The sequence below is a fragment of the Mus musculus genome, chromosome 3 (genome assembly GCF_000001635.26).
Source record: "Mus musculus strain C57BL/6J chromosome 3, GRCm38.p6 C57BL/6J".
Lineage (NCBI taxonomy): Eukaryota > Metazoa > Chordata > Mammalia > Rodentia > Muridae > Mus > Mus musculus.
The window spans coordinates 87,351,997-87,371,524 of NC_000069.6; the positions used below are offsets into that span (position 1 = coordinate 87,351,997).

General features: G+C 43.6%; 1 protein-coding gene across 1 annotated transcript; it reads left to right on the top strand.

The window, feature by feature from the left end:
• The first annotated feature begins 5,884 nt into the window (after nt 1–5,884).
• Cd5l (CD5 antigen-like) lies at nt 5,885–19,078 on the top strand. The gene is made up of 6 exons (NM_009690.2): nt 5,885–6,033; nt 8,880–8,915; nt 13,794–14,114; nt 15,545–15,883; nt 16,453–16,773; nt 18,208–19,078. The coding sequence occupies exons 1-6, from the start codon at nt 6,006–6,008 to the stop codon at nt 18,219–18,221; spliced, it is 1,059 nt and encodes a 352-aa protein (NP_033820.2). The 5' UTR covers nt 5,885–6,005; the 3' UTR covers nt 18,222–19,078.
• The last annotated feature ends 450 nt before the right edge of the window (nt 19,079–19,528 follow it).

The following is a 19,528-nucleotide window of genomic DNA, read 5'->3' on the forward strand; positions in this document are numbered from 1 at the left end:
TTGGAGTGCCCATAAAAATTAGGAAGCCATGAAATTTTAAGGGAGTGGGGATAGAATGGAGGACATATGAGGGTAGAAAGGTGAATAATGAAACAGAAAGGGTTATATGGTGTGAAGGTCTTTGAAAATGCCATATGGAAATCTAGATGTTTCCTAAAATACATATACATCCAATGGGGATTTCATAAAATTAACCTATAATGGGGTGTGATACCTACTGCAGATACCATAGCTTATCAATGGTGATGATGATGATGATGAATCCTCAGTGACAGGTATAGGTTACCTCTTTTTAAGTGGTTGGCCAGTGGGTTCCCTAAACAGCCCTTCTCAGACATTATAGACTATTACTATCGGTCTTGGTTACTTCCCAGAGCTTAATGAACAGACCTTGTTGCTGAAGATGCTATATGAGTTATAGGACACAGAAATCAAGCTTTATTCCCACTAGGTAGGTGTCATAGTACTGGACATTTCCATGCACATTATTGGGGTGGTGGGGGGAGCCATCAGCAGCCTTGCCCAGCAGTAAACTCAGCAAGCTGTACCAAGGAGCCTTGAATGATGGATGTGCTGGCTAGAACAATACTTGCATGACCCATATGAGCATAACCAAGCACTTCTGACTGGATTAAAGTCCTGTTCTGCAAGACAGAGCTGGTGCCTTTAATTAGGCCAGTTTAATCCATGGTTATGTAGGTCATAAGTCCTGGGAGAGAGCCTAATAGTATTATTCCGTTAAGTGGGCTTCTATTGCTGTGATAAAACACTACAACCAAAAGCAACCCAGGGAGAAAAGTGTTTATCTTCGCTTACAGTTCTGCATTACAGTACATCACTGACGGAAGTCACAACAGGAACTCAAACATGCAGGAACCTAGAGCCAGGAACTTATGCAGAGGCCATGGAAGGGTGCTGTTCACTGTCTTGCTCTTTATTTCTTCCTCAGCCCACTTTCTTATACCACCCAGGACCTGGCACCACCCACTGTGAACTAGGCCCATTCATCTCAACCATCAGTCAAGAAAATGTACCACAGGCTTGGCTGCAGGCCAATCTGGTAGGGTCATTTTCACAATTAAGGTTCCCTCTTCTAAAATGTCTCCAGCCTCTGTCAACTTGACATAAAAGTCAGCCAGCACTGTGCAAGTAGTAAAACTGCTTATCTCTGTACCCATTACCAGTGAATCTCTCAACCCCCATCAGAGCTTCCTTCTGCAGTGGATGCCAATTAATACAGAGATCCATACCTGACCAGTGCACAGATAATAAAAGACTGTGCAGTGTTCTGCTCTAAATGTGGCATTTATAGTATATCCCATAACCCTATCCCTCAAAAATCATTATGTCATAAGAATTAAGAAAGATTTGAACTTGCATCCTCTGGAAGAGTAGCCAGTGTTTATAACTGCTGAGCCATCTTTCCAGCTCACACAGTGGCTGAACAGTCCATATTGCTCTTCCCAGTACCGCATCAGGTGACTCACAACCACCTGTAACTAGCTCCAGGGAGATCTCTGACTTCTTCGGACAAAATACACTCAGGTATACATGCCCATATCCCCATTAATTAAAAAGAAAATTAAATTTAAAGAGCAAGGTTCATAACAGTACAGAATCTTAAGGGGCCATTTGAAAGGGAAAGAAAGAAGGAAGGAAGAAAAGAAGGGAGGAAGAGAGGGAGGGAGGGAGGGAGGGAGGGAGGGAGGGAGGGAGGGAGGAAAGAAGGGTGGGAGGGAGGGAAGGAGGGATGAGGGAGGAAAGAAGGAAGGAAGGAAGGGAGGGGGGAGGGAGGGAGGAAAGAAGGGAGGGAGGGAAGGAGGGATGGAGGGAGGAAAGAAGGAAGGAAGGAAGGAAAGAAGGGAAGGAGGGAGGAAAGAAGGAAGGAAAGTAGGGAGGGAGGGAGGAAAGAAGGAAGGAAAGAAGGGAGAGGAAGGAAGGAAGGGAGGGAGGGAGAGAGGGAGGAAGGGAGGAAGGAAGGAAGGAAGGAAGGAAGGAAGGAAGGAAGGAAGGAAGGAAGGAAGGAAGGAAGGAAGGAATCGATTATAAGAGTCAGCGGTAGAATTCTCCTGTGGAGTGGTATTTGCTGGACATGACAGGGCTTTTGCATACATAAACTCACAGCATCTGTGGCAGCGTAAACAAGACTTGCACAATATCAAACCAGCCAGGATCTCATTGTGGATGGAAGAGGGGCTCGTGAAGTCCCAACCTTAGTTGAGGAGCTATTGCAATCCAAGGCTCCTGGGAGAGGGCGAGTCAGTTTCCTCAGGAATGAGTTCTCTGAGAGTCTCTCCAGGTTCCAACAGGTGGTCCACACCGGTGCATACACAGTAGGTGGATTCAGTGGGCTTGGGAACAGATCACAGGAACTTTGGAGGTGAAGTGGCTGGGGGAACAGAAGAGGAGGGAATTTGAGGAGATTTGGTTAAGACACATTGTAGGCATGTATGAAATTATCAAATGATAAAAAGGGAGTAAGTAACAGGGTTTAAGTAGGCTACTTGACTGTGGTATGGACAAGAGTGGTCATAGACAACCCCTCTCATGCGCACACAGACAGCCTATTTTCTCTTTGGGTGTTTTTTTTATCTCAGAAGTATAAAAAATTTTCTCTAGCCAAATGTAGTAATGCCCATCTGTAATCCCAGCACTCGAAAGGCTGAGTCAGGAGAATTATCATGAGTCTAAGGAAGGCCAGCCTCAGCTACACTGTGAGCTCCAAGCTAGCCTGACTGTAGAGTGAGACACTCTAAAATAAAAAGTCTAAAAATAATACAGTCTAAAAATAAAAATTAAAACTAAAATAAACCAGAAGTTTGGTTAGCAGTTAAGGACAATTGCTTCTCTTGCAGAGGACCCAGGTTCCGTTTCCAGCACCCCCAAGGAGGCTCAAAAATCATCTGTAACTTTAGTTCCTGAAAATCCAGTATCCTCTTTTGCCTCCAAGGTACACATGTGGTACACACACACAAATGCTGCCAAACACTCAGACTCATAAAAGAATAATAAACATTTAAAATAAAGTAATTTCAGACCTTTACAGCTTTCTACAAGCTCGCAGTCTAACGTGGCCTTCCAGACTTAAGATAAACACTTTACCCATTTTGGCCTCTAACCCAAACACTGAACTTTCTGCTCACATTCTTTTCTCTTTGGACTAGGTCAGTGGTCCAGTGTGCTTGTGAACACTCTTGCTGTCTCTCTGTGTGTGTCTGCTCTCTGTGTCTATCTGTCTGTGTGTCTGTCTGTCTGTCCCTGTCTCTCTCTGAGACAAACTGGACTTAGACTTGTACTCCCATTTCAGCCTCTGGAATGCTAGCCCAGGCCACAGCTCCATGCCGTGTTCTAGTAACAGGTCTCCAAGACCCAGGAGTGGTCTTCTTCCCTTCTGATTCTTCCTGGCTGAAACCAGAACACAAACTCTGAAATGCCATTGTGGGAATTTTTCCTGGAGTGACAAGAACTAATGTCTATTCACCCCAGTTAGGGCACTAGCCCACAGATCGAAGTAACATCCAATCCAGCCCACTGAAGCAATGAGCTTACTTGGCTTGCCCACAGGAGCATGGGTGACCCCCAAATAGCTCTGTCACTGCAAAGTCGTACTCCAGCATGATGTCCACATCTCGGCAGCTCTGTGGATGGAGTCTCTCCTCCTTTCAGTGAATGTTTCACCTCCTATAAAAACTACAACCTGCTGAGACCATTTCCAGTTGTGGGGTGTCCCCACTGGGGTGGGAACACAGGAGGAAGTCCTAGCTGTCATCTCAGGTGAGGCTCTAAGGACCTGCCCACTCTCACCTCCTCTCAGGGAATGTACACAGGCAGAGCTTGTCCAGGGCCTTTCGGGTAATTCTGGCTACACTCATTAGGAGTCTTTCTGCTTGAGGACAATCCACAACAGATACACCATACCATTAGTAGCTGCTTCTGTCCTGTGAAATAATGTCCCTGCTGACTGACGAGCTTGATTTCCTTTCTTTATCTTCTTGATCGAGCTAATAAAATATTTTATTGGGAAAATATTTTGTCTTCCCCCCCCTCAATTTCTTATGTGAAATATATTCCTGAATCACAAGTCTGTGTTCTCCAGGATGCTTTTTGCCCACAGGCTGAGATTAAGACTTTTATTTTTCAAGGATAAATTCTGTTGTTTGTGTCAGGGTCTGGAAGGATTGAGGAGAACACAGAGCATTTTAGTTACAATGTATCCCATGGCCCTAGCACACCAACTCCTGCCTTTTTGCCCTCCCAGGCACCCATCTGCTGTTGATAAATGGACAATTGTGCTTTTGTTGGCTTGTGCCCTACCAAGCTCTGCTACTCTCAGTTCTTAGCCCCTGGTCACCACCTCAGGCAGACGTAGTCACTTCCTACATTGTGTCCTCAAAATTCTTCCATTCCCCTGTCTTACAGCAGATTTTATGACTTATTCTTTTGGGGTTCCAAGCCAGCCCTGGTCACTCTCTTCCTTCAACACATCCTCTGGAGATTCAAGGCTGCTGAAAACTGTTTTTGGAGAAAACGATTGTTAGAACATGGGCCTGCACCTTTAGACCAGACCCCAAAGCCTGTATCATGTAACGCCATGCAGCTTTCTCTGGGACAGGGTTAAGAAACAGTGTGTTCTGTGACTTGACAGCTTTCCATGCCCTTTGTCACCTCTGCTGTGATGAACTAACTCATGTGATGTAGGACTTCCTGCTACTCCTCAGAGGCTATAGAATGATAGACCTTTCCTTTGTTCTTGGGGTGGGCCTGAGCCTCCTCACAAGGAGTTTCTCATAGAGGTATTGTGCAGGCTCCTTTTGCCTCCTCCCACCATGCCCTGTCAGTGTCTCAACCCCGCCCCGCTCCCCCACCCCCAATCTCACTCATAATGGAACTTCTCCAAGTTTTAAAGGGAAACCTCTCCTTCACTGTAAGGTTCCATCAAGTTTAGATCCTCATATGATTGTTTCGAATGTTCTCCCTTCCACCTCAAGGCCCCTTCGTGGTCTTAGCATCTTCTCTTTTTAATAAACTTTCCATCCAAAGGAAACCCTGAATTATGTGTCGGCTTCCCATTCTGAACTGACTGACACTATTATCTTCTTTTACTATTTTTTTAAATAAGTAAACAAAGAGATAAAGGACTAAAACTAAACCCCATGGTAAACCAAGTTTCACGCTAAGTAATCTAAGCTATGCCACCATCGGGGAAAGCTTACTTTGCTAGAAAGAGCCAAGGTTATATCCATGCTTGAAGCTTTATGTGCCACTAAATTAGCTCTTGAAGGGCAGGTGTGCTTAATAATGGAGGACTTGAGAGGGCTGAGCATCCTGATGGATATGCGGCTCAATTTGTTTTTTAACATAATTTAGACTGGAAGAACACCTGAGTTTAGTGAAGGATGTCTGTCCCTCACCACAGGGATTTGTGGCCATCCAAGTTGCAAAGATGGGTACAACTAGCAAACCCTAGGAGAGCAAGCAGACTATGTGTTAGGCTTCTGACCAGCACTCGGGAAGCTGGTTGAAGGTAGGAAAGCCATCCCTAAAAACAGAGATAGATGCCACAATCGTGACTTACATTTGGAAGTCAAGTCATTGCCCCACAGACCCTCAATGGAGGCTAAATATGGTCTAGGCTTCTAATGAAAGAGGACTGTACTGGGGTATCTACCTTCCCTTAGGAAGACTGTTTCTTCATTAACATAGAGCAGAAACTAAAGCAGAGACAGGTTGAGTTAGGCTTTCAGTATGATGAAATCATGATAAGAAAGCCTCCCTCCACCCACATTTTTTCAGGATCTTGGCCACTCAGTCACCTCCCTTCCTCTGGCCATGCTGAACTCAGCACATCTGGCTCTATCAGTCCCACCCCCTGGGCCTTTGGTCATTTGATAAAGCTCCTACTGCACACAGGACCTGCCTCTCTTCCTTATTCTAGTGTTCAAACCAAATACCACTGCCTGAGGCCTACAGCCTGTCTCACCACTCCATCGTCAGCTGCCTGGGCCATGGCTCCATTGTTCAACTTGATGCTGGGTGAGTGTCCCTGCTTCTGTGGCTAATCTTGTCACAGAGGAGGCAAGTGTCTGGGGCTTTCTGGAGATGTTACTAGGAGGATATTCTCCAATCCTGATTCAGGCATCTTTCAAAAGCAGTTTTCTATATATGGTAACTTATTCTAAACCTTAGAAAGCCCCCTAAAGCCATATTTGGAGTTTGCCTTGATTGTCAGATTTCTGTCTATTTCCTTATATCTACACAAATTTTCCTTTGACACACATGTACAATTAAAAAAATGACTGGATGTTGGGTAGAAGTGAGGTAGAGCAAGGAGAGAAAGGACATCTCTCAGGGGATCTGCTTGGCTAGCTCACAGTTACCCCTTGAGAGTATTTTGTTTCTTGTAATAAGACTTTGACAACATCCTTTCCCTATCTTTTTAAAAGTCTTTATTGAAAGAAAGAAAGTAGAGTTGCAAAATAACCATCTCTCATTAGTCTATTAATCTAGCATCCTCTGGAAATGATTCACAGGGTTCTCTAATTTTCCCAAGGTCAGTCTAGATACTGGATAATCTAGAGTTTTGAATTGCAAAGAAACATGTATTTTTAGTCATGGCTCTTAACTGAATTTCTAGGTTACCATACTTCACTGAAGTTTTGCTCTCTAAAGTAAAGATGAAGTTAAAATCCTAAAAAGTTTTAAAAAGGATTTTGTATGTTGTCTGTGTGTTTGTGTGTATAACAGAGGGAAAACTTGGGTTGCTGGTTAACCTTATTTTGAGACCATTCCATTGGCCCGAGTTGGCCAATCAGTCTAGGTTGGTTGGCCGATGAGCACTGGGGAGTCTCCCTCCTCTGTCTATCCAGTACTAGGACTACAAGTTCATGCCCTTCTAGAAGCCTTTTAATAATGTGATTAATATGTGATAGCCAGTGATGTCTGCTGATCTGCTACCCTATAAGTGTCATCCATTTTTAGTATCTTGATTACTGAAAGCATCACTAAAGCCTACACTGTTCTTTCCGCTTCAGACATATATGTCTGATGAAGGGTCTTTACCACATCTTAAACATCTCTACAACCATGCAGAAACCAACACTAGCCTTGCCTCTTGTGGATTACTGTTGAGCCTTCAAGGTCTCACCTGAAGTCTCATTTCCTTCAGAAAGTCCTCAGATCTGTGACAACTGCCCTCATCCCTCCAGTCAACATCAGAAGGCTCCAAGTCATTTACTCACTGTGTCATTTCTGCTCCTGTGTGTCAGCTTGTTACACTCCCTTTCCTTTTAATGTTTCCCTGTCCTGTGTGGGAAGTTACACCATGCATATACATAGTGTAAGTGAGTTTTAGAAAGTTGTAATATACAAAGCCTCAGACTGAGAGTGGCTTCACCATGAAGATTAAGAATTAGAAGGTCCTGAAAACTATTTATAGAAAGAAGTATTTCAGAATTAGTCACTGAGCTATTTGGAGCTATTTGAAAAACTCTAGACTGTTCCACCTATAGGGTTGCAGACCCCTTCAGCTCCTTGGGTGCTTTCTCTAGCTTCTCCATTGGGGGCCCTGTGTATATCCATCCTATAGATGACTGTGAGCATCCACCAGTACAGGGGAATGCCAGGGCCAAGAAGTGGGAGTGGGTGGGTAGGGGAGCAGGGCAGGGGGAGGGTATAGGGAACATTCAGGATAGCATTTGAACAGTACCCCCTGAGCTTGTGTCTCTAGCTGCATATGTATCAGAAGTTGGCCTAGTCGGCCATCATTGGGAAGAGAGGCCCCTTGGTCTAGCAAACTTTATATGTCTCAGTATGGGGGAACACAGGGGCCAAGAAGTGGGAGTGGATGGGTAGGGGAGTGGGGGGTGGTCGGGGGACTTTTGGAATAGCATTTGAAATGTAAATGAAGAAAATACCTAATTAAAAAAAATAAATAAATAAAAGAAAAAAGAAAACCTCTAGACTGGTCCAAAGATATTTGCTCTATTGGGAAAATCCTATAGCATATATGGTGGACAAATTACACAATTAAAAATCCTTGGCTTCTTGGACAACTTAGGGCTACCAGGCTTCACAGTGTGAAGGTGACAGAGAGTATGACTATACACAGATTGTGTAGAAGGAAAAAAAAGTCTCATGTTCCAATATGCCAGATTGGATTACACTAGAATTTTGAACTAAATAAATTGTTGCTCGTGGCCTGTTGATCTGAAGTAAGTGTCAATGAACCACAGTGGACAAGCTGTGAATGACATTTATACTATTAAATGGTGGAGGAAAATCAAAACAAAAAAAAATGCCTGAAATTTAAAATGATGTAGATAAAGAAAGATTTTTGGGAATCTGGCAACGCTCATTTGTCCACGTACACTTGGCTCCTCTCATATCTCAGGGGCAGGGCTGAGCAGTTGTAACTGAGCATGCTGCCTACAACATCAACAATCTGTACTATTGGCTCTGTACAACAGGATTTGCCTACTCCCATCTAAATGCAGGGCCAGAAGCCATAACGGATTATGCCGTTCTGCTTTGCCCACCAGTGACCGTTCCCTGGCCTCCAGTGCTCTTTTCTGACCTAAAATCCCACTGTAGGCAGCTTCAGTTGATCGGTGTAAGTGACAGTGGTAGATGCTGCCTGGTCCCATGCCTGGGGGGGGAGCTGCAGTCACGTGGAATGAACAACTAAGTCAGTAGTTTGCTAAAATTGGCCTCTGTGGTTCCCATGGTGTTCTTTGAGGCTAGTGCCAAGAGAAGGTGGCCCTGAAAGGATGCCCTTGGAGGCTTCGTGCCTTCCACTTTCCCTTAAGAAGTTTGGCAAGGACCTTCTACACATGGGTAATTTGAATGAGGACTTTATAACCTTTCTTTTTTTCTTTTCTCAGCCATCTTGAGCATTTTTGTTGGATCGTGTTTTTCAGGTAAGGATTTTTTTTGGGGGGGGGTCTGCCCTTATTTTGTTTTGTTTCCCTGTTTGTTAAGTTCTCAAGAGGCTTAGGACTCTAGGCTTAGGACTGAAGAAAGTCTGTGGCTTCCTTGGCTGTGTAAATGTTCAATCCAAGTCTAGAGTCTACATCAGCCCATCAGCCTTGTGTGGATGGATTTTCAACTCCAGAATCTAGATGCCCTCAGGGTGATATTCCTGCTAAAGATTCTCTGTGGTCCTAGAAGTTCATCCAACATCCAAACAGGATAGGTCCTCAAATCAGGTCCCTTGTGGACTTGCCCAGAGAAGAGATTGCTTTTGTCTTTCCAGGTTCCCCCATCCATGTTGTTTTCCAGCCCTTTTGGTAGTCTTGAAATAGAAATGCTTCTTCTATGCAGCATGTGGCTTGAATGGCGAAGGGAGCCTGAACGTGGTGATAGCAAGAGCAGAGAGTGGGGAGAGGGGGGAAGAGGGGAAGGTGGAGAGGAGGAACCACAGACTATGATTTCAGTTTCCTTTACGATATCTCTGCATGCTCTACTTTGCTGGATGGTAGAGGCTTCACGAGAGATAGCATCACACATTATATGATGAGATATTCTGCCACATAAGTGCACTAGATGTATTGGGGTGCTAACAGTGTGGTCCTCTGCCACATAGGAGTAACTTGGTGTTTTGGGGTGCTGATAGTGAGGTTCTCTCCATTTAGGTATAACTTGGCATATTAGGTGCTCAGCCAGATGCTGAGCCCACTTCATCTTTTTTTCTTAGTCTCAATGGTTGTTGCCAATGCAGGCACTACCTGCTCTCTTTGCAGTCTCCCCTCATGCATGTGAACACGCACACACGCAGGTATGCACGTGTGCAACCTACTTTCAAGCCTTCGGCAAATAAAACTGAGTAAGGGCACTGGCAGGAAGGCAGGTGCCTTCTGTGTCTCCTCACTTGAGTTTAAATTTCCTCAGCTCAGATATACGCATTCAAGTCTCCACTTACCCCTACTGCACTCTTGGGTTATGTTATCTTTTCTGGAAACTACTCTAGCCTTCTACTTCATAAAAAAAATCATAAAATGAGAATTTTATAATCCCAATGAACTTACTAGCAGCTTTTTCCTGCTATGCAAAATAATGCCAGTCTAGACTCTAATCTTAGATCCAATGACCTAAAGATTACCTCCACATAACTCTCTTGATTTATGTACCCTGATACATAAATGTGACATTCAGATGTTCAACAATGGGTACTTTCTTAGTTTTTTTTATTTTTAAATAAAGCATCCTTCATTTATTTTCTTACAATTCCATATTTATAAACTATGTATCTTAATAATATCCATTCTCAGCATCTCCCTCCCACTTCCCCACGCACCTTCTACATGCCCCACTTCCTCTTTCATGTCCTCTCCTTAAAACAAAAGCAAACCAAGCAGATGGACAATATTCAAAACATTAACAAAAACAAAAACATGCACTGAGTTCAATTAGTGCTGCCTATTGGGCTGTTAACTGATATCGCTGGCTTGATCTTGTGTAGGTCTACTGACCATAGCTCAGAAGACAGCGCTTCACAGCGCTCCTCTGGCTCTTGACCTCTTTCTTCTCCTTCTTCTGCCACCATGGTTCCTGAGGTGCAGATAAGATACCTTATCCAGTGATTACCAGCCGTGCACGGGTGCCTGCTGCAGAGAGAAGGTTCTCTGGTCGAGGTTGAAGGAAGCACTAATCAATGTATGCAAACACAAATATTTAGAAGGCAATTTGACAACATGTCCATTTACTAAGACAATAGTAATAGGTTGCTCTCTCCCTAGTCATGGACTTTTGATAAAGCTTACAGGATCAGGCAAGAATTCCCTCTTGGAGCAGGCCTCAAATTCAACTGGAAAGCAGTTGATTATCCACATAACTTTCCTGCCGCTCCTGAACCAATTGGCATATTTTGCATGGTAAGTCACCTTGTAACAGGCAAGGTCCCCACTAGTATACCATAGATGGCTTTCTCCCTCCTGGGGCCCACATTGTGCCTTTAGGGACCATGAAAGCTAGCAGGGAGGAACTCTTCAGGTCAGTTGCAGCTTAATTTCTCTATATTCTGCGAACAGAGTCTGATGTGATTTCAGCAATACGTAATCTTACTTATGGTCAGTAGTCAAGAACAATGACAGTAGTCTGTGTTGTTCAGGAGCCTCTGGGAGCTTTCTAGCCAGTGACTCACAAGGAGGTATCTCAGACCGAATACAGATTTGCATGTCTTCTAGGGGGAAGCATTATCTACCCGTGCAGGGTACCTGTGTTCAAATTCATCCTTCTTTCTAAAAAGTTGTATTTTTAATTAGCCAGCAAAGTAGCGGATTTCCATAATGGTTCTTCATATAGCTTTGGTTTTGGTTAACCTACCCCATGCCTTCCTCTCTTCTGTCTTCAAGCTCTTAACTTTACTTAAACCTTTAGTCTCCAGGATCCTTCCTGCTTCTACTTTTATTCTATCCTTATATCCCTTCCTTAAGACATCTTCCTCTTCCCCTTTCATGGGCCTTTTTAGCTTTCTCTATAGACATGCCAAATTAAATATACAAACATAAACATCTTATGCTAGGGTAAGAGAGAGAACATGTGGTGTTCATCTTCCTGGGACTTGGTTACCTCAGAATGATATTTTCTAGATCATCAGTTTTCCAACATATTTCCAACATATTCCTTACACAGTCTTTGGCTGGGGCTCATCTCAGCAGATAAAGATCTATTGTGTATATGTACCACATCTTTATTCTTCATTGCTTTGTTGGTGGACATCTAAGTTAATTCTATTTCCCATCTTTTCTTAGTTTTTTTTAATGATTACATTATTTATTTATTTTTTAATTTATTTTTTTATTTTTCAAGACAGGGTTTCTCTGTATAGCCCTGGCTGTTCTGGAACTCACTTTGTAGACCCGGCTGGCCTAGAACTCAGAAATTCGTCTGCCTCTGCTTCATGAGTACTGGGATTAAAGGCGTGCGCCACCACACCCGGCCTTACTTCCACTTTTAAACCAGCATCTCTCTCTACCCTTGGGTCACTTCATAATAGAGAGTTTTAAAAAAACATACCGACAGTATAGAGCACAATGTCACACTTGGAGGAAAGCTCCTGTATTGTGGCGAGCACAGACCAGAACTGATCACGCAGTCAAACTCACACTGCACTGTAAAATATTGTTTCACTTTTCCTGGGAACACTTTCACTGTGAATTCAAAATTACATGTGGATGTGGACACACCAAAGGTCAATGTAGGATATTGAAAATGGCTATTGATTTTGAGGACCGGTGATCCTACACACCCTAACAGTGAAAATTGTGGCTCATCCTAGCCTTTCTCTCTCCGATACTCCTCCTTCCTCATTATACGTCTCACTCTCCCAGATAAAATTTGTACGTATTTTTGTTTTTGTTTTTTTAATTTATATCTTTAGTTTCAATTCATGATATTGCTCCCCCCCCCAAAAAAAATAATAGAGCCAAAAAAGCTAGGCAAGTCAAGCTGGTCTTAGTCAACCATGCTATTCCCAAGTTGGTTCTAAGTTCTGGAGTTTGTGAAAAATTGAGACAGTAGACAGTGGAAAATGTAATCCTCAGGAATTGGATTGTGCCCAGGCAGGCAAGCATATTGGCCTCTTTTACGGTCTCAGTCCTACAAACAGCCACAGATGACCAGTCCAAATGTGGTCTTATCTAATATGTTTGACCTCTCAGTTGATTTTCTTATTGAATGAAGATGTCCCTAACTCAGTTCTCTGCTCCATGACTCTGAGGCTACAGCAGACTTGGCAAGATTGTTCCAAGCAGTCACAAAAGCTCTCAGAGGGAATAAATCCCATCTTGTTCCTCATTCTTTTCTGAGTTGACAAAAACAATCCTGGAAGCATAGAATTGCTCAGTGTTCAAGTCTGATAGACTTGGTTTTGGTTTCCCCAACTGCCTTCTCTGCCCTACTCCCTAGTGAAAGAGAGATAGTTCATGTTTTTATACACAGAGTTTTAATAAGGAGATATAACTAAGTCCTTGATTCCTCAGAATCTATGGAGAGGAGGCTCTAAGGTGCCTCCCTCTTTCCCATAGACCCCTAGCCAATCCAACAGGGTTTTAAGCCTTTGAAGCTCTGACTGTTTTCCTGCTAGATCTCTTCTGAGCTAGGTTTTTGGAGAGGAACAATGTTGTAGGAAACAGCAAAGAGAGGGAAAGAGGGGAGCAGGAGGAGGAAGGGGAGGAGGAGGAGGACTAGGAAGAAGAGGAGGAAGAGAAGGCAGAGGAAGAGGAGGAGGAAGAGGAGGAAGAGGAGGATGAGGAAGCAAAAGGGAAAGGGGAAGATAGCAGAAAATGGGGAAAGATGAGGAAAGAAGCAAGGAAAGAGAAGAAAGTTAATATGCTAACCTCAAATCCTGTTTCACTACTACCTCAGTCCAGCTATCACAAGAGAAACTCAGGCAAAAAAAAAAAAAAAACTGTAAAAATCGCATCCTTACACAGTCCTGGGCTGGGGCTCATAGTGAGCCATTACTTCTATGAGGAAGAATTTTCCTTATCTATGAAATTGTGGGTAGACATGTATTGGCCCTCTCATTCTGACCACTTCAAGTCTTCAACCGGCTTCTTTGTCTCAATCATCAATCTGAAGAGGATATCAGCATCTATACATCTTGAAATGGCCATTCTTGGTAGCATACAATTAAGAGCATAAGCATATCCAGAAGTTTCTTTATGTCTCCTATTCTGATTCCAGCTCCCCATGCTGTTCGTCAAAGGTATTAAGGGTCCCAAACTGACCGCATATACCCCCATGCACCCCTTTGCTTCTCTGAGGCCTCCAGCTAATATCTCATCCCTTTGCAGAGTCTCCAACCAAAGTGCAGCTAGTGGGAGGTGCCCACCGCTGTGAAGGGCGAGTGGAGGTGGAACACAATGGCCAGTGGGGGACTGTGTGTGATGATGGCTGGGACCGGCGTGATGTGGCTGTGGTGTGCCGAGAGCTCAATTGTGGAGCAGTCATCCAAACCCCGCGTGGCGCATCATATCAGCCACCAGCATCAGAGCAAAGAGTTCTTATTCAAGGGGTTGACTGCAACGGAACGGAAGACACGTTGGCTCAATGTGAGCTAAATTACGATGTTTTTGACTGCTCACATGAAGAAGATGCTGGGGCACAGTGTGAGAGTAAGTATGAGAGACTCAAGGGCCATTTTCTAGTATCCTATGCCCCAGATGGTCATTTTGCTAGTCTTTGGTTCCTGCCGTGGACTTTCACACAGTTCTACGATGACAGCAACACCATCCTTTCCCTTTACATGTTACACGTTCTTGATTGCAAGACTTGGATATAATAATAGCTACGATTATTACCTGTATTGCTTCTTCCTTTCTTTCCAGGTATACATGAGATTCAATTTCTCTTATTCGTGGACATGCAAAAAAATCAGCACAGATATGTCAGCCACTGAACATTTGTTCAATGTGTCTGTGTGGGGCTGAGATGGGGTTATGGGAGAACTCATGAGGTTTAATAAGTGCTTTTGTGAACATTTCAGTTCTCAAGTTCTATCAGCTTAATTGAAGAGGGGGAAGATACTGGTGGGAAGTCAAAGCAAGCTCGCAGATAGATGGACACAGGCATATAAATGTGCAATCAATGCAGACACACAAATAGATGGACACACAGACATGTTCCTTCACTGTCCTACATAATTAGCTCCCTATGAATTAATGTGATGTGTGTGTTTTCTCTAAAGGCTGCGATTTAACTACAAGGCTGCCTCTGTCCCCTTCTTTTTGTGTCCCTGCAGGATTTATCATTAGAGAAAAGATGAGCTCTCCCAATGTTAAAGTCTCCCAATGTTGTCATTAGAGACAGATGAGCTCTTCCAGTGTTGAAGTCTCCGATTTTTTAGAAAAGTCAAGGTTTGGGAACATTAGTAAGGGATACTTGATTTTTGCCAACATAGAGCCAAAAATATATTTTGACATTTCTGTTAATATGTGTATTTACTAATATTTGGTGCTTTTTCAACATTAATTTATATATAATATAATTCCATATAATATACATAGATTAATATAATCTATATTATATAAATTACATATAACATATTTTATATTAATTTGTAGTGCCTTTAACTGTCTCTTGTGAGGAGAAATTAGAAGTTGAATAGCGGTTCACACTGTTAATCCCAGCACTTGGGAAGCAGAGGCAGGTGGATCTCTGTGAGTTCAAGGCCAGTCTGGTATACAGAATGAGTTCCAGGACAGCCAGGGCATAGAAAAACCCTGTCTAAAACACACACACACACACACACACACACACACACACACACACACACACACACACACACAAATAGAAAAAGAAAAAGAAAAAGAAAAAGAAAAAGAAAAAGAAAAAGAAAAAGAAAAAGAAAAGGAAAAGGAAAAAAAGAGAAAAAGAAAAGTCGCTACGGAAGTGAGTATGATTCTGGTGGGGGCCTAACCACCGTGTACTATGTGGTACTTACAACCATAACAGCCAAGAACTGAGCCATGTGTAATCAGACTCCCTTTTCTGAAAAGACCATGTTCTGGCATGGAACAAACATTGCCTCTCCTTTTCTTTCCAGACCCAGACAGTGACCTCCTCTTCATTCCAGAGGATGTGCGTCTAGTAGATGGCCCGGGGCACTGCCAGGGTCGAGTGGAGGTGCTCCACCAGTCCCAGTGGAGCACTGTGTGTAAAGCAGGCTGGAACTTACAGGTCTCAAAGGTGGTGTGCAGGCAGCTCGGGTGTGGGCGGGCATTACTGACCTACGGAAGCTGCAACAAGAATACTCAGGGCAAAGGACCCATCTGGATGGGCAAGATGTCGTGTTCTGGACAAGAAGCAAACCTTCGGTCTTGCCTTTTGAGTCGTTTGGAGAACAACTGTACCCATGGCGAGGACACATGGATGGAATGTGAAGGTAATGGCAGATGACCCTGCATCATTTATCAAGTTTATTCACAAGTGCGGTTAAATGGAAACCCAGGCAAACCATACCTACGAAGAACTACTCATGCACTGAAAGGCCATTGCAGAGTTATATATTTGTATTGATTGCCAATTATCTTAAGAATAACTCCCTTTGCAGAGGGAAACACTTAAAAATTGTGTATCGTGCAATCATACTATGGACTATGACAGAGAATGCCGTAAATACGGTATAACTTCTGAGTTCTTCCACCTTTAATAACCACTAGAAATTCATTATATACCTCTAAATAATATATATTTATAAATAAAAATATATGTAGATATTAAATTTAAAAAAATAAAATGAAAGTATTCTAGTCAGGAAAACAGACCTAGCCACGGGGATTGGAAATAGATGAAGTCTTATAGAAGGAGCAGCTGTCACCAAAACACATGGAGAATTTCAAATGTGCTGGCAGAAAGTTTTGGTGATCACGTACATAATCTTATTTTTTTTCTCTCTCTCTCTCTCTTTTCCTTTCATCTTTTATGACACTGCCTTCCTCCTGCAACCTGCAGATCCTTTTGAGCTGAAGCTGGTGGGAGGAGACACCCCCTGCTCTGGGAGGTTGGAGGTGCTACACAAGGGTTCCTGGGGCTCTGTCTGTGATGACAACTGGGGAGAAAAGGAGGACCAAGTGGTCTGCAAGCAACTGGGTTGTGGGAAGTCCCTCCATCCATCCCCCAAAACCCGGAAAATCTATGGGCCTGGGGCAGGCCGCATCTGGCTGGATGACGTCAACTGCTCAGGGAAGGAACAGTCTCTGGAGTTCTGCCGGCACAGGTTGTGGGGGTACCACGACTGTACCCACAAGGAAGATGTGGAGGTGATCTGCACAGGTACATCCTACTGACCTGCTAAAGTCGCACTTCAAAGGGATGAAGTAGGAGGAAAGGCAGCGGCACTGTGGGTCATGGGAATTCCTTCTGGGCTGCAGAGCCAGTGGCGTCTTTACCTGCTCTGTACAAATCTCAAGGGATAGGACCCAGGGTCCTAGCCTTAGTTTTGTGTTTCTTTGGTATGGGGGAGAGGTTGGTAATGGGTAAGGATATGTTTTTATAACACAGTCGTTGAATGTGAGAACAGGAGGATCCATGTCCTTATAGTAAACTTGAGAAAAGTCAGTTAATGTAGAGTTTTCCAAACCATAAAAACAACTTTTAAATCATACGGTAGAACCTAATTGATTGGTCTTCGCTTTCAGTCCCAGATTAGTTCTCTGACGTGACTCCGACCTTCAAATCCTAAATTTGAGCTAACTGTAGAAGGCAGCTTGACCGTACTGTTGCTACTTCCAAAACCTTATTTCTAGAGTGGATATAGGGAGCCCTGGGGCTGGCAGGAAGCTCTTTTAAGAATGTCTGAGAGCATTTGCCAACGAGTACAGAATGCCAGCCCTGAACCATTGGCCTCCTCCCAGAAGCAAAAGAAGAAGAGCAAAGGAGGAAGGCCAGCGTGAGAGGAAGTCAGTGTTACCCTGATTCTAGCTGTAGGGCTGCAGCCCGACTGTGGGGTTAGGAGGGGGAGGTGGCTGTGCAGAGCTCCTTGCTTTAAGCGACTAACTCTAAAGTGAGCTGAGAACTGACTTTAACCAAAAAGGTGGAGTGGGGGGAATAGTTAATGCCCAGAAAACAATAGATTTGGCCATGTTGAACTGTGTACTCTCCAAAAATCTCTGAAATTCAGACAAAAAGACTCTTGTCCCATTAACCTCAAAGGTTTTTGCAAGTATATAAGGCTAAGACATAAATAGAGTCAACCATCTTTCCCCCTGCGTTCTGCATTTATGGATTCAGAAGTGTCTGAGAAGCAATGCTATACCTGTACTGAACACACAGAATTTCTTTATTGCTATTCCCTTAATAATGCAGTGTGACAGCTATTTATACAGTAGTTGTATGGCATTCAGTGTTATAAGCAATCTAGAGATGATATAGAAGGATGTGCTTTGGCTTTGTACAACTGTATGGGAGACTTTTGCTGTACCCGGGGATTTTGGTGTCCCTGGAGATGCTGGCACCAGTTATATATCAGTGCAGAAGGCGACCTGTACTGTTTGTGACTCACAGGGTACATAGCTGTTGTTCCTTTGTAGTATAATAACTCCAGCTTTTGACCTGTCTCATATCATTGTGGAAAGAGTTACACATGTGGTTTAGCTCTTTCCTATTCTGGCCCTTGATCTGCCCCCTTGGCCAGTTTAGCTTGAGTGGAACTAACCTTTCACGAGGTTCTAACTTTGCCCTCACTGCATTTTTCTCTTCTCTTTACAGACTTTGATGTGTGAATTGGATCCCTGCTTGTTCAGTGGGCCCTCATTCTCCCAGTGGTTACATCAGGCTGTGGGCTTTAGACACCTTTCCCTCAGCCTCGAAAGAGTCTGAACATTGTGTTCCTATCTTGATCTCAAGGCTACACGCCCCCATAATCACCTCAAGACATGAGCTGCTGAGCTCCCTTGCTGACCTTTCCAGCTGCCCTAGGCTCACTGTTCACTCCTTGGTGAACAGCCCCCACCTTTACTGTCTCTCCCCAGCCTGCCTGCAACTCTTGGGCCTGCCAGAGTGAGCAGCTGTACAGGCCAGGACTAAGACACAGCCTGTCTGTGAACACCACTGAGGATGTGACAACATGAGGAACACTTGAGAGGGAATGTGGGTAGACAGATTCTTGGAGGCAGGAGAGATAATACAATTGTTTAAATGCTTTTTAAACTTTGTAACAAGTGAAGTGATCATAATAATAACACTTCACTACTCTGCTTCTCTCAGAGAAAGCAGCAGGGTGGTTTCCTGCAGCCCTCAAATGTTACCTGTTGAGTTCTAGATGTCTACCCCAAACCTCCATGTTTAAAGTTTGATGTCTAATGCAACAGTATTCTGAGGTGGGGCCTTAGGGATCCAACTGCATCATGTGGTTTGATCCCTCAGTCTTTATGAGTGGATTAATCACTGGTGAATCCCCTGGGAGATGGTAGAGACTTGAGGAGTTGGGACCTCGTTAGAAGAAGAAGGTCGTTGGAGTGTGCCTTTGGAAGGGGCTGTTTTGTCCACAGCTTGACCACCTCCCTGTGTAGATGGGTCACTTGCATATCTTCGCTACTGTGTGTGAATTATGCTACAATAAACATGAGTGCTCAAGTATTTCTTGGTGTGTTGATTTTATTTTCTTAGATTGATGCCTAAAAGTCAGTAGCATTTTTATACCCACTTTTCATAACCATGGAAAGATCTTTCCAAACTCTGAACAGTTCAGTCTTGCCTACCCAGTCTCTGTGGGTAGCTCCTGCTGTCCCTGAGGGTTAGTTAGCACTTTCTAGGGATGAGAAATTGTGACACAAAGTAGATTGGTTTTTCCAGGTAAGCAGATTTCTACAAGTTGTTCTGGACCTGGGAAAGGACATTTCTCACATGTGACAGAGACCAGAAGATCAGAAGAAACCCTTCCATGGAGACACTCATGCATAGACGGTAACATGTATGAGGCACACCAAGGTCCAGAATTTGGGATCTAATGGCATTCCAGACTTCATGTAACAAACTGCCATGTAACCATAGTAAATTTTAAAAACTTAGTTGCCTGGTATTGGTTTTA